This window comes from Manis pentadactyla, chromosome 5 (genome assembly GCF_030020395.1).
Source record: "Manis pentadactyla isolate mManPen7 chromosome 5, mManPen7.hap1, whole genome shotgun sequence".
Classification (NCBI taxonomy): domain Eukaryota; kingdom Metazoa; phylum Chordata; class Mammalia; order Pholidota; family Manidae; genus Manis; species Manis pentadactyla.
Window position 1 is genome coordinate 162,319,448 of NC_080023.1, and position 14,183 is coordinate 162,333,630.

The following is a 14,183-nucleotide window of genomic DNA, read 5'->3' on the forward strand; positions in this document are numbered from 1 at the left end:
GACAAGTATTTATTTGACGTGACAGCCTTCATGTGCTTTGGCTCATCCCAGACAGGTCAGTCCTGGAACAATGTATGTGTAGAATTTAAGGCAACATTTCTATGGTCAAGTGCCCTACAAACACTATACACACCTGTTGCAAGGCCTGAAAGACTGACCTGACTTTGGGTAGAGCATTGTTCTAAGTCTTCAAAATAGATGAGAATTTCCAAGATGCTGGGAGTTGATTCTATCTGCTCTTGTGCCTATACTTTCTCGGTAGAATTGCATCCAGGTTGGAAAACAGGTAACCAGACCATCTCAACAGCTTTATTCCTGGCTGATCTCCTAGTGTTCAGTATCATGAAAGTGACACTGCATGTGGCTACGTCTCTCCAACAAGCCCGAGCTTCTCAAGAGCTCCATTCCCACCCAACCCCGCTCACTTTGACCATTTTGCTAAAGCAAACATAACCACTCCTGGTTGCACCCCTGCCATCAGGCCGCTTCCCTCCTTCATGCCTTTGTTCACACTGGACTCTTACTGCTCTGGTGAAATCTTACACATTTGAGAAACAGCTCAGTGTCACCTAAGAATGTCAACTAGGAATTTACTTCTCTGAGCTCGCATGGCGACCTGAGCATTCTCCCATAAGCATGCATTGTATTGTTACTATGTTTTCATGTTTCTGTCTCCCCAACTACAGTTGACTTTCTTTAAAACATGACCAATTCACAGCTAGTTCACTGCTGTATCCTGGACAGTTAAGCAGTGCCTGACACAGAGTAAGTGCTCAGTAAATGTTTGTAAAATGAATGAATAAATGAACCATTTTTATCCCATGTGCCCCACCCCATTTCTAGCATATAAGATACTCAATACAGGCTTTTTGAACTGAACTGAGTCAATCTGAAAGGTGTTCCACCCAACACTCTGCTTGGATTCAAGGGACTGTAGTTCCTTAAGCTCTGAGCAGAGTCAGCAGTTAACATAGGAGGGGCTGCCTTGGGCAGACTGTAACTTGTTCAGAAGACACGCCAGCCTTTCTGATAGTCATGAGTCTATGAACTTGCACTGGCCAGCCTAGCCACTGAGATGCTCTCTGCCTGAACTCGAACAGCCTCTTGTGAAAATCGGCAGTGTGGCTCTGACTGCAAGGCCCACTGTGGGTCTCCAGCACTCAAGGCCCTAAACTGGACCAGCCCAGAGGTCTTGTCCCATTTGTAATCTCCCAGCAGGTTGTTTTTAGAATTCAGCTAGTCTGTCTGTCTATTAATGCTAGGACACTGTGTTTCCAGGCCTCCAACCCTATAAATACATTTACCATAGGGGTGTTCCAGAAAATTCTCCCTCATCCTCCTTAGGTCCCCATCAGCATGTTCCCTCTGCACCAGTCCTAATACCCCAATTTGGGGAGTGAGGGTCCTGGCTCAGTGGCCCCTCTGAACTGGGCTTGTAGCTACTGACCGTCTTCTTCCAGAAGGTCTTATCCCTGGCTGGTCTTGCCAAGGGCATTACCAGCAACATGATTCAACTGGAAGCATATATGGTACAGAGAATAAAAACTGCCAACTCCATGTCAGAGCCTTTCTCACCTGACAGGTGCTCCCCGAGACTGAGCGGGCTTCAGCATCACCGTGATGGTTGTGTCTGTTTCATTCAGAGGGGTGTCTGTGTCATATTCAGGCATCGACGGAGCTGGGCAGAGAACAGAGAGAAGAGGGTGCTCAGCACAGGTCCCAAAGCTCACTTACCTCCTCCCCGTGGGGCCATCCCAAAAGACGCTCAGGGTGACAAAAGGAGGATGTTTGAGAAAGGGTTAGATGAAAGTCACATGGCATCCCAGGCTTTCGGCAAAGGAGGCCCTGACTTCCACCCCGCTCCTAGGTTCCTTCAAGGTGCAGAAGAGCCTGGGGAGGGGCAGCAGTGATGTGGCCAGTAACCCTCAGCAATCAGAAAGTTCTGCACTCAATAAACAGATAAATGCAGGAAAAACAACCACTTAACAAAGATGAGAAAGCAAAAAATTGACCTTGTTAAACACATTTAAAATGCAAATTACAGCAGTGATGAATTAGTTACTCTTATCTCTCTCTCTCTTTCTCTTTTTAAGAGACCCTCCCTTCTCATCCTCAATTGATAGGACTGTGACTAAATTGAATTCCTTAGGAAGGTAATTTAGCCATTTGTATTAAGAACTATTTAAATCCACATTCCTCTTAATTCAGTATTTCAATTTCTGGAATTTAATCCTGAAGTTATAATCCAAACCCATGATTAAACTTTTTTCTGTAATATGTTTATTGAAGCATTATTTTACAAAAACATGGAAGCACCAAATATATTCCTAGCCATGGGGGAATATTTAATTAAATTATGTCCATCCAGTTGACAGAATATTATAGTGAAAGCAGTGTAGCAAAATGGAAAATGTTTATGGTATAAAGGTAAATGAAAACATGAAGCTACACAAAGCACCTGTGGGTCTGCATCTATGCGAAATTTCTATGTATGCAGACCAGAATTGCACAGGTATTCTGAAAAAATGTAAATTGTCCAAAGCGTTCTGGATAATTCTGCTTTGACGCTGTCTGGTGATGGAAGGGGCCCTATGAGTGACGACAGGTGACATCCTGGACTGCCATGGCTCTGTAACAGTCATTCAGTCACTCAGTCATTCATTCATCAGACATTTTGTGAGAACCTGAGCTGTGCCCTTGCACTGCCAAAAGAAATAACTACCCCAAACAAATCACATTTTTACAAACCAATGCGTATGAAAGAAAGGACTCCTTCATAGAACTCTGTGATAAACCATTTGGTGAATCAGTGTTCCCTCTGTTCTAGGCCAATTAATAATATTTCTTACACTTTAAGAACTTCATGGATTAGGTTTTCCTCCTGAGACTAGAATAGTAACGCACTAGGGACTGCAGATCCCTAAACACTCCAATGCCGCATGGTGACAACTGGCTCTGCCCTTTTTCGTTCCTAGGAAAATTAGGAATGGGAAAAAAAAAACCCACACACCTTTCTTTCTTTTCCCTTTCTAAGAGAGATACCTGAAATTTTGGTGGCGATCCTAGTGGTGACGGGGGGCCCAAAGCCCTTTGCTGTGCTGGCCTTGATGGTGAAGGAGTAGGTTGTCCCTGGGTACAGACCCACAAAGAGGTGGTGGGTTTCATTCCGGAGCTTGAACACTTTCCCCCTCTGGCTGGAGAGGTCTGCACTTGGGTCCAGAGAGCCAACGGCTTTGTAGTTGATCTGTCGATAAGTCACAAAACAAGCAAATAAATACCTTCTCACTCGAGAAGCTGGATGGAACTCATATGGAGGAATGTCAGAGGAGAAAAGGAGAAGTTAATCAGCAAGTTCTGCTGTTATGGTAGGCCCACCTTACAGATTACCCCAGCCTCTGAATATGCCACTGCTGATGCTCTGGGGCATCACCGTCCAAGAGAAATAGAATGCAAGACACACACATGCTTTTCAATTTTTCTAGGGGACGCATTAAAAGGAAAAAATGTAAAAAAGAAAGTAACATTAATTTGAAAATTTCGTTGAACTCAATATATGCAAAATATTGTCCTTTCAATATGTAATCAATATAAATAATTTAATACAATGTTTTATATTCCGTTATTCATATTCAGTCTTAGAAATCCAGTCTGGAGTTTGTCCTTATGGCACATCTGCTTTTGGACAGGACACATTTCAAGAATGCAGGAGCCCCATGTGGGGAGTGGCTGCCACTGTGGACAGGGCAGCTGGGGAGCATTGTCCAAGCGTGGCACCCTGGCAAGGGTGATTTGGAAGACTAGATGCAAATGCAGCTCATGGGTCCCCTACACCACCTGGTGCCATCTGGTGTTTTCTCATTCATTATGTGCTGTCATCCCTAAAACCTTGGGGGCATCAGGGTATTTATTCTCAGATTAATATTAGAGAAACTGAGGCTCAACTGGAAACAACTTGCATTAAATCAGCACTTTCCCAGCTATGGCAAAGGCCCAGTTTTGTGTTTTCTGATCCATCACAGACTCATACAAATCTGAAGAGCACACTGCAGGTGACGAATCAATAACCAAACCGGTCTCTGGGCCATGAGTTGTGTCCACCAATCATAACTAAGTGTTGCAGCCACGCCCAGGTGCTGTAAGAGGTTCTACGCACTCACTCTCAATTCCTGCACTTAACTTGCTGTGGAAGTAACAAAACAGTTGGCGTTCCAGAACCGGCCTCCACAGGTCACACTGTGAGCTGCACATTATAGTTGTTACAGTAGCAAACACAGGATTCTTTTGTTTGTTTTATCTAGTCTGTTCTATTAAAAATGTTTTATTAGAGTATAATAAACATACAGAGCATTACACAGCTTGATGAATTTTTACTGAATGCAGCCATGTAACCAGCCCCCAGTCAAGAGACAGATCATTACTAGACCCAAGACTTTCCTCTCCTCCCCCCTTTCAATCCTCCCCCACCTCCCCCAGCACAGTAGCTTCTATCCTGATTTCTGCCAGCATAGACTAATTTTGCCTGTTTTTGTACTTTATACACACTTTAGTGTTATACAGGTGCGCCCTTTAGTGTCCACCTTCTTTCGTTCAATTTCATGTTTGTGAGATTCACACAGGTTGCCACATGAAGCTGTAGATCGTGCATTCTTGGGCTTATTCAGTATTTTATCACTGACACAGGGACCAAAGCCAGGTCTGTTGGACTCCAAAACTTGTGCTCTTTTTTCTACATCACACTGCCTGACTTAGAGACACATTTCATTAACTGAAGAATGTATTCATTCATTCATTTGCTTACTTGTTCCTTCACAAATGTTTCCTGCATCCTCCTGTATTCTAAGACCTGCAGTATGTGCTCCTGGGGGCACCCAAATGGATACAGACCCTGTTCTCAAGTATCTTCCATTCTAGATGTAAGGTAAATAGAGTAAGGTCCATTCTAGAGTAAGGTCAGTCAATGACACAGACGTTATATCACTTTATTGTTCATCAAGAATGTCCATACGAGACAGGAAGGCCAAAAAAAGGGAACACACCAACTTTACTTCAAAAATAAGAAGTTTGCTGTTTCTGGAAAGGGCTTCACATTATTTGGAGAAAGGTAATGTCTCTCTCCTGTATGAAGCCCGAGCAGCATAGCGGCTGATGCCACTTGTCAAGGAGAGAGGCCAGACTTTGCTTGGAGTCATGAGCTCAGGAGGAGACACACACCGAGCTGAAGGATTTGGGCACTTTGCAAGCAGAGCCTGGGCAGGGACACCCATCCCACTGGACCTTGGTGGGCCTGTTCACAGCCTTCCCTCTGGTGAGTCCTGCCCACTCCAGCCCTTCTCAGAGGCCAGCACTGCAAACCTCTAACTCTCTTTGCTTGAGGGCTCTTCCCAGGGTGCCCACAAGAAGTGCTGGGTAATGAGCCCCCCATGAATGGGCTGTGGGGGCTCATGCAGACACTCCCCAGGCTCCCCTCATGTGATGCCCCTGCAGCATCCCAGGGGATGTGGGAAAGGGCTTCTGTACCACTTGCCTCCAAAGGCAGTGGGCTGGAAAACACACCCATCCCCACCTCTCTAGTGTTTCCTGGTCTCAATAATCTGTGCATCTTGGAATCTTTGTCTCCAGGTCTGCTTCTGAGAAATGCCCAACAGAGACAAAATGCTCAGGGAGGTGTTTCAGGGCAGGACTAATACCCTAGGATGATACAGAAGCAGAGCAGAGGACAGACAGTGTGTTCCAGGTTCTAGGTGGGGGGATGACTGGGCAGAGGCCTGTGGCGGAAAAAGGCTTTAGGGAAGTAAGAAACGTCCAGGGACTGGAGGGTGCTGAGCAAATGGGTTGAGCTGTCAGTGTGCAGCTAGATTCCAGCTTTCCCTAACTGCTCAAGGAAGGACATGGTCAGAGAGCTCTGCCCATGGCAGCTAAGCCTGTTTGCCCATGGAAAAGATGTGTCCATGCATGCTTTCGAAATTCTGCCCCAGTCCCGCTGCCTGGGCTGGAGGCAACTGCAGTGATATACAGACACTGGGTGGTAAAACCCATGCCTTATTTACTAGCCAATTCCCTTTCTGCGCTCCAAATTCAATCCAAAAGTGACTCAATTTCCACCAAGCTGTCAATATAATACACTGTGCTCCCCTGCTCTCCTAACCTTTCCTGGTATTACAGGATCCTCGCTTACTTGTAATGAAACACTATGAATAAATCAATGTATGTTAATACAGTGTATCTTCAATTTTTTATGAAGCGCTTCACCAAATCTAATTCCCACTGCTTTGTCAGAAACAGTCATTGAAAAATTTAACTTGCCAGTTTTATGAAGTTAGTGGGGGATGGGACTGGAGTGGGAAAGAAGGAAGGCGAGGCAAGTGGCCTGGGATGGAGCTGTGGCTGTAAAACGCATAATGCAATATGAGAAAGGGGAAGATGTGTTAGAACGGCAAACAGAATAAAGAGTCAGTGAGGGACCCAGGCATGGGCTCTGGCTGCAACAAAGTGCAGGGGAACACCCTGGTCTCTACTGGTCACTGTCAGTCAGACCCCGAGCCAGAAAGCAGAGTGAGCATTTCAAAATAAGAATCTAATCACATCACATCTTAGAATCCAAAGAGCAAAGGTTTCCCACAACTCTTGGGATGAGGACCCCATTCTTATCTGTGGTTTTCATCAGTTTCTTCATAGTCTGCATGAGCTGGACTCTCTGGCACTCCCTCTTGCCTTCCAGGCCTTATTTTAGAGTCTGAAAAGAGCCATGGTCCCTGTTGTCACAGTGCCTTTGCACCGGCTGTACTGTCAGCTTAGCACACTTTTCTCTTCCTACCCTTCCCTTCACCTAGTTAGTGTCACCTAGTTAGTGACTCCCTTCTCACCCTTAGAGCTCACTTAAAATGACCACCTGACCACCTTTGCTGACTCCCAGGTCCTCCTATTTATGTTCCCAGAATCACATCTCTCACCTTTGACCCACTAGTTTTACATTTAACCATGCAGTTATTTCATTTATGAGCTCCTTTCCACCAGCTCAGGGATTTTAAAAGTAAAGCCTGAGAGCCAAATTTGGCCCATCATCTGTTTTTGTAAATAAAACTTTATTGGAACACAGCCATACCATTTAGGTGTTATCTATGGCTGTTTATACATTACAATGGTGGAGTTAAGTAGCTGTGACAGAGACTCTATTGTCCACACAGTCTAAAATATTTACTCTCTGGCCTTTTATAGAAAAAGTTTGCTGAACCCTACTTGACTCTAAGGTCCAAGAGGGCAAGGATCTTTGATTTTGTTCAACATTTCTTCCTCTTGCATGTATAAATAAATGAGCAAACTAGCTATGCGGTTTGAGTAATTGGCTTAACTTTTCTGAACTTCAGGTTCTTCAAGGGTTAAATAATTATTTGAACTTGATTTTTGTTTTGATTTAACGTTTCAGAGTTACCTCAGGCTACTTTACTCCTACGAGGCAGCCCCTCTGTTTGGGAGTAAGGTTCCAGGGAGTCCATGAGTGACGTCAGCCATTGTACCAATGCTCCAGCTACAATGGACCAGGGGACATCTTGCAAAGAGTAAGCAGCCCTTCTACCCTGGGCTGAAGAGGAGGGGGCAAGAGAAGCAGGGAGAACAGCAGGAAACAGTTTCCCTCTGACAGCCCCCCTGTCAGGAAGGCTTATCTATTCTTAAACATGCTGAGATGGAGCCGTGCTGTGCTCTAGGCACTGGGCTAGGTTTGGAGGAAGAGCTAGCGGTTCTGAGCTTGGATGAAGCAACTGAAAAGATCCTGGTCCTGAGGAGGAGATGGTGCCTGGGGGCTAAGGGAACATGTGAACTAAAGTAGGGATGAGGCAAGTAGCCAGGACTCAGAAGCAGGGGATCAGAAGATGCCATCATGACAAAAACACCATTTTGGAGCACTCATTATGTGCCAGGCACTGCAAGGGGGGGCCTCCCATAAAAATCATTTCATTTAAGTTTAAAAAAGACAGTATGGGTCCAGCTGAGGAAACAGGTCAAGGGAAGTGATGCAAGTCAAAGCCAGGGAAAGGGCAGCCATGTGTGCACTCGGGCACTGTGCTGCAGGGACAGAGGCAGCCCACACTTCAGGAAGTGGTCTTTGCTGCCTCAGCTTTCCCACGGACTCATCTCTCAGCTGGTGTGTGCATGTGGGTGCCATGATACTGCAAGAACTTGGGTAAGTCTTTCAACACATGGGGACGTACTGGGAGAACCTGAACGCTGTCCAAAGAGTTTATTCCCAAACAATGACCCCAAATAGAGGAAACTCACAAGAGCATCAGCAGTCAGTGGTGATAATATAAACTGGGTCAAAACCTGCCCACCTGCCCACCTATAGCCTGATGCTCCAGAGGCATCTTCAGTAGCATGTACCCTCTCTTCTAGCTACTATACCCGTGGTGTCTTCATCCTAAGCCCTTTGGGAGACTGGGAAGTCAGTGGCCGAAATTATGCATCATTTCATCTGCTCCTAACTTTCTCTGAATGTCTTCCAGCCCATTCTCTGGTGGTCTCAACATGGTAAATTCATAGCAAAGTTACAGATAAAACAGACCAATATAGTCTGTTCATTGAATAAAGGGTTAAATTCATTTTTTTTTTAAACTCAAAACAATGATGAAAATATTTTCTTCTTTATTTTATGACTCCTGTAAAAGTGTTTAAGGCATGGTCCTGCCATCTTGGTGGCCAACAAGACAAATGTGTAAAAAGAGACAGTTCAAGATAATCTCCTCTTGTTAGAAATGTCAGTGTTGACTCTGGTTTCCTGACAATTTAAAAATAAAATGCAAACACATCTCTTTTGGCGAAGAGTGCAGAGGCACAGATGGCTGCAATGTACATGCCAGTGACTTCCTGGCCACGGGGCCTTGTTTTTCCTAGAGAGCTGAAGTCTGTAATAACAGCAGAAAAACAATTATGACCACATGTGTACTGCTCACACACACGTGGCTGAGCCAGCAAGAGAAGACAGAGACCTGCCACTTTTGTGCACAGTTATTGCCTTTGCCTCCATGGAGGTGGAATCATTCTCTTCATCAGCAAATGCTCACCAACAACCCACCCTGTACTGGACTCTGCTCTGGGGAAACATAGAAAAAGAAGAACCAATTCCTGACTTCAGGGACAAACAGAGGCATTGATGGTTATTGCAGGGAACTGGGTCCCTTGTAGGAATAAGATGGAGTCAACACATGGCACCAGACCTAAGGGAAATGAGACTTCAGAGGCTGGAAACTACCAGGTAAGATCTGTGAATGTCCGCTAGCCTGATGTTCTGATGCTGTGACATTCAGGAATCGGAAGTAGGGGGAAAGACCATTGGATTTTAGTCTTGCGGAACCTGTGCTGAAACCCAGAAGCACCGCTTACCGAGAGTTGAGTGACTAGGATGTATTTTGTAACTTCATGAGCCCAAGCGCTCTGCTAATAATAATTGGATGGAGCAGCAAACCCCTGGGCATGTCCTGCCAGGCTTCTCTGGTTCCCAACCCCACTGCAGGGCCAGAGGCTCAGGCTGTGGGCTGGGTTTGCTGTGCCAGGGCCTGGCTTGGCAGCACAGGGAGCTCTGCCTGCAACTCCCAGCAGGAGCGTCCTGCCACCCTGCAGGGAGCTTGTTCTAATCTTAAGTGTAGACTCCCTCAGTTGTCAAGGATCAAAGAGGTACTGCAGAAGGGAAGACGGCTTGTTTGCCCAACACGGCTTTTGCTGTTTTTCAATCAATATACTGCTCACTGACTTCAACTGGCTTCCTGGTAGATCTGGGATCAAACACTCGGAGAACGCAAGTGCAGAATCCCAGGGTCATTAGTATTCACTATCCACCAACCCAAACAGCAAGGTTGGCCAGTAGGTGATAATAACAAGCAAGAACTGAGACTTACTGAGTGCTTGCCACGTGTGCGCCACTCTCTTCCCTAAATCATCACCCCAGCCCTCGGCTTCCAGACTAACTTCAGGTGAGTATGTTGTTGTGAATACACGCTCACGGGCACCTCAACCTCTCCAATCCTTGCCACTGGGCTACTCAAGTCTCCTCCTCTTCCCTTTTCTGCCCCACGTGGAAGGGATGCTTTGACAATTTCATTCTTTCAAACTGCTCTGAATTTCAAAGACAGATTCTCATAACAGGGCCACTATCAACTCTGATGGCTCTAAACTTCCTAAACTGTCATAATGCAGCTAAACAATACAAAGCTTAAACCTCCTTTCAGCTTTTAATCTCATGCTGGGGTGCCCTGGGTGCTATGATTTTGTTAGTTGCACAGAAACCTTCTTGCTTAATGAGTCTGTCTAGTGATATTCCCAACTGCTTTCAGTTTGCATTGCAGTTATTTCTTGAGTTTCTAAATGTAAGCTGCTTGCTTTTCAAATTTGCACTCAGCTGATTTCTGTTCTGCTGAGTTTAACCTGGTTAAGTTGCTAAGTTGCATGACCAATTCCTCTCCAGTGGGCTTTGGGCATGAAGATACCAGAGACATTGAAAACTCCCTTGCCCCTGCTCCCTGGAACCTTGCAGCACCGCCAAAGAACCTTCTGGCAGAGACAGCCTGGGGAAATCCTTCCTTCAGGGCAATGCCTGGATTCTATTTATTCATTGCTGTAACTGCCAGCACCCAGCTTGGCACAAGTTAGGAGTCAATGAGGTTTACTGAATAAATGAGGATTAAGAATGAAAATGTAACAGACTCCGAATGTGGTAAGCTGGGTTTGAAATGAAATCATTCTGATGCCAAAATGCAGCATTTTCCACCCTGCCTTGCACTCGGCTTTTGGCCCTCTGTGCACCTCCGCAAATGACCCGTTGCTAGGGGGAGAACGGGTGGTAACCGGCAGAGCACCAGCCTTTGTAGGGGGTCTGTCTGGGCCCGCCCTGCCAGTGGGGGAGCTGGTAAGCAGGCCTGGTAGCTGGGCCCACATCTGTCTGGTACATTGTTGGCACTCAATTAAATTATATATTTAATAATTAATGAGGCCCAAATTGGTGAAGCTTCTGTCCTCTTGGGGCAGTTTCCAAACCTGTGTAAGTGGAAGTTGCTTTTGCATTTTTAACGGTTTTAAAAAATGGCCACAAATCCTTTGACACTCCTCCCATCAAGAGGTGGCACTCATGTCCCCCCTCTTGAGTCTAGGAGAACAAGAGACTGCTTTGATCAATAGAATGCAGAGGAAATGCTGTATGGCTTCCAAGCCTGGGTCATAAAAGGCAATGCAGCTTCTGACCTGTCCACGAGGGACACTCATGTCTACAACATCTAAGCTGCTCTGGAAGAAGTCGGCCTCCCCCGGGACCGCCGTGCTGTAAGGATGCACAGGACACATGATGAGCCACGTGCAGATTCTCTGGTCGATAGCCTCAGTTGAATCCCATCTTTGAGGCACATCTGTTGGACACCAGACTGGTAAGGGAGCAAGTCTCCAGATGATTCCAGTTCTTAGCTGTCTAGTCACTCCTAGGCATATGAGTCTTCTTAGCTGAGTCCCTAGAGCTTGTGGGGCTGAAACAAGCCATCCTTGCCATGCCCCTTCACATTCCTGATCCAAAGCATCTGTGAGCATTAAAGCTGTTGCTTTAGGCCACTAGATTTTGGAGTGGTATGTTACACAGCAATAGTAACTAGAACACCATTTGTCCATTAGACTTAAGAGTTTCTTGAGAGCATGGGTAACATTTCATTTAGATTTGTATCCCAAAAGGAAGCATAGTAGATGCTCAGTAAATGCACGTTACCTTCTTAACCAAATGATCAAAGTCAACAACTCTGGTAATGACAGGTATGGATGTCAGGGACCTTCTGATAAGAAAGGCATATCACTTCTGTAGTTTTTGCACAAAACACATAACCTAAATTAAAGAACAGTCTACAGAATAGACCAGAATAGACCAAAATTGAGCAGTACCCTTGAAAAGGCATAAAAGACAAAGATTAAGGAGCTGTCCCCCATTAGGGGAGACAAAAGAGAAAAAACAACTAAGTACATGTAGGATTCTGGATTGAATTTTGAATTAGAAAACAAATGAAATTCAAATAAGGTCAGTAGATTATGTTATTCATCATATTGTCATTTATAATATTCATCACTGCTAATTTCCTGGTTTCCATCAGTTTACTGTGGTTATGTATGATGCTAATATTAGGGGATGCTGGGGGATAGGTAGATTGGAATTCTCTGTACCAGTCTTGCAACTTTTCTGTAAGTCTAAAATTGTTTTTACATTGAATATTTTTTTAAAAAGAGAACAACAAAAAAATGCATGCTAAGTCACATGGATTGCTTAATCTTGAATTGTGGAACCAGAGGTCAGCAGCCAAAGGCTTGAACCCCTTTTCTGCACCTCCCTGTAGAAATTCATTGCAATAATAATACCACATGAGTTAACACTTACTGTCACTCAGTGTTTGCTAGGAGCCATGAGGCCAACCACTTTCCATACATTATTCATCATCACAAATGTAGGAGGCTAGTACAGCTATTGTCCCCACCACACAGATGAGGAAACTGAGGCTTAGGGAGCCTAGGTAACTTTCCAGGGTTCTCACAGCTAGAAAGAGGCAGAGCCAGGCTTGGGGCCCAGGCAGTGTGAATCTAGAATCCAACTGCTTAACCTCAGAGCCCTGATGTCATTGTGAAGAGTGGCCAGTATTATTTCCAGGGGCTGGGAGACCGGACACTCTGCTGGGGGTACCTGCTCATTGATGAGCTGGAGGGAGAGGACATGTCTCCAGTTAGGAGGGGTAGGGAGAGCTGGTTAGAGAGTTGGGGATAGGAAAACCAAAGTTAAGGAGAATTGGGGTGGAAATAAATTTGGGGAGTGGAGGGATATTGGGAGGTCTGCTGCTGGACTGCCTTTCCCCAGCACTGCAGAGGGCCTCCTCTCCCGGTCTTCTTGTCGGGCTAAGACACCAAGGAAAGGGGAAGATCCTAACGGCCTTCCTACGGAGCAATCCATGGGTAACAGATCACACATTCTGGGTCAGCAGGGGGCTGAAGGCTGAAGTTTCACTCCTGCATTTTTCTTTCATTCAGCATTTTTCTCCCGAAATTAAAACAGAATTGATTTCCCACTGCCTCCCCACCTCCTGCCCACTAAATTAGGCGTTAGGAAAGAAATAAAAGGGTGGACATATTGGAGATTTGAGCATCAATTCAATCCAGCAGAGCACATTTGTAAGATGTTTTATTAGCCTTTATTATGAAAGAACGATTTTGTGAAAGCTTTTTTTTTGGTTTTATCTCCTCCTTCCCATGAAAGGAGCTGAAAGCTTTTGTTTTTCTCCCTTAGTTAAAATGGTCATTGATTCCAACACTTCCCTTTGCTGGGCTCAGGTTAGAAGCTCTCTTTATGTAATCTTATTCATGTCGTATTTCCCCAGAAGCAGACACATAGCAGGTGACATTGCTATTTAGAGACCTGTCATTTCTGGTGAAAGAGGTCATCAGGGAGCCGACACCCTCCTATCTGCAGTGACCCCAGGTCCTTAGCTGGGTGCAGAACGGAATCTCACAGCTGGAGGGTGCGTCTTCATTTATAAAGCACTCAGGAGCAACCAAGGCTCAGAGAGGTTAAGAGACATGCTTAAGGTCACACAGTAAGTGGATCTTCTCTATGCAGATGGCTGTGGGAAAGCAAAACAGCCTGGGAGGGAGTCAGAAAACCCAGGTACAAATCTTGATGCTTCTTCTTAGCAGATGATTGTCCGGAGCAACATTACCCACCAAAAATAGAATAAGCCATGTTTGTGATTTTCTATTTTATAAGAGCCACATTAAAAAAATTAAAGAGAGATGGGCAAAATTTATTTTAATAATATTTTATTTAATTCATGATATCTACAATGTTATTATTTCAAGAATCAATCAACACGCAATTATTAATGATGCATTGTTTTTCCTACTAAAGGTTTGAAATCCAGAGTGAATTTTATACTTCCTATACATCCTGATTCAGACTAGCCACATTTCAAGGGCTCGGCAGCCATGTGTAGCTAGCGGCTGGGCACTGCTGGTCCAGACCAGGGTTTCCCAACATTTTTGAGTTTTTCTTCATCACGTCCTAAGAAGCCTGTAAGACATTTTTTCTTAATTTCCCCTATGACACTTTAATTCTATAGATATGTTTTTTTACCTGTATGTAGGCTCTACATGTACCTGTATGGATGTATATGTACTTTATACAT

At 45.0% G+C, this 14,183-nt stretch overlaps 1 protein-coding gene across 16 annotated transcripts in view; it reads right to left on the minus strand.

Moving 5' to 3' along the window:
- PTPRT (protein tyrosine phosphatase receptor type T) overlaps positions 1 to 14,183 on the minus strand; it is a 1,028,419-nt gene that overhangs the window by 288,902 nt on the left and 725,334 nt on the right. For all 16 annotated transcript variants that reach the window (XM_036902260.2, XM_036902256.2, XM_036902251.2 and 13 more), the window contains exons 10-11: positions 3,043 to 3,244; positions 1,576 to 1,678 (exon numbers count right to left, since the gene is read on the minus strand). In XM_036902260.2, the coding sequence (XP_036758155.2) occupies positions 1,576 to 1,678; positions 3,043 to 3,244 (305 nt within the window). The remainder of the gene's footprint in view (positions 1 to 1,575; positions 1,679 to 3,042; positions 3,245 to 14,183) is intronic.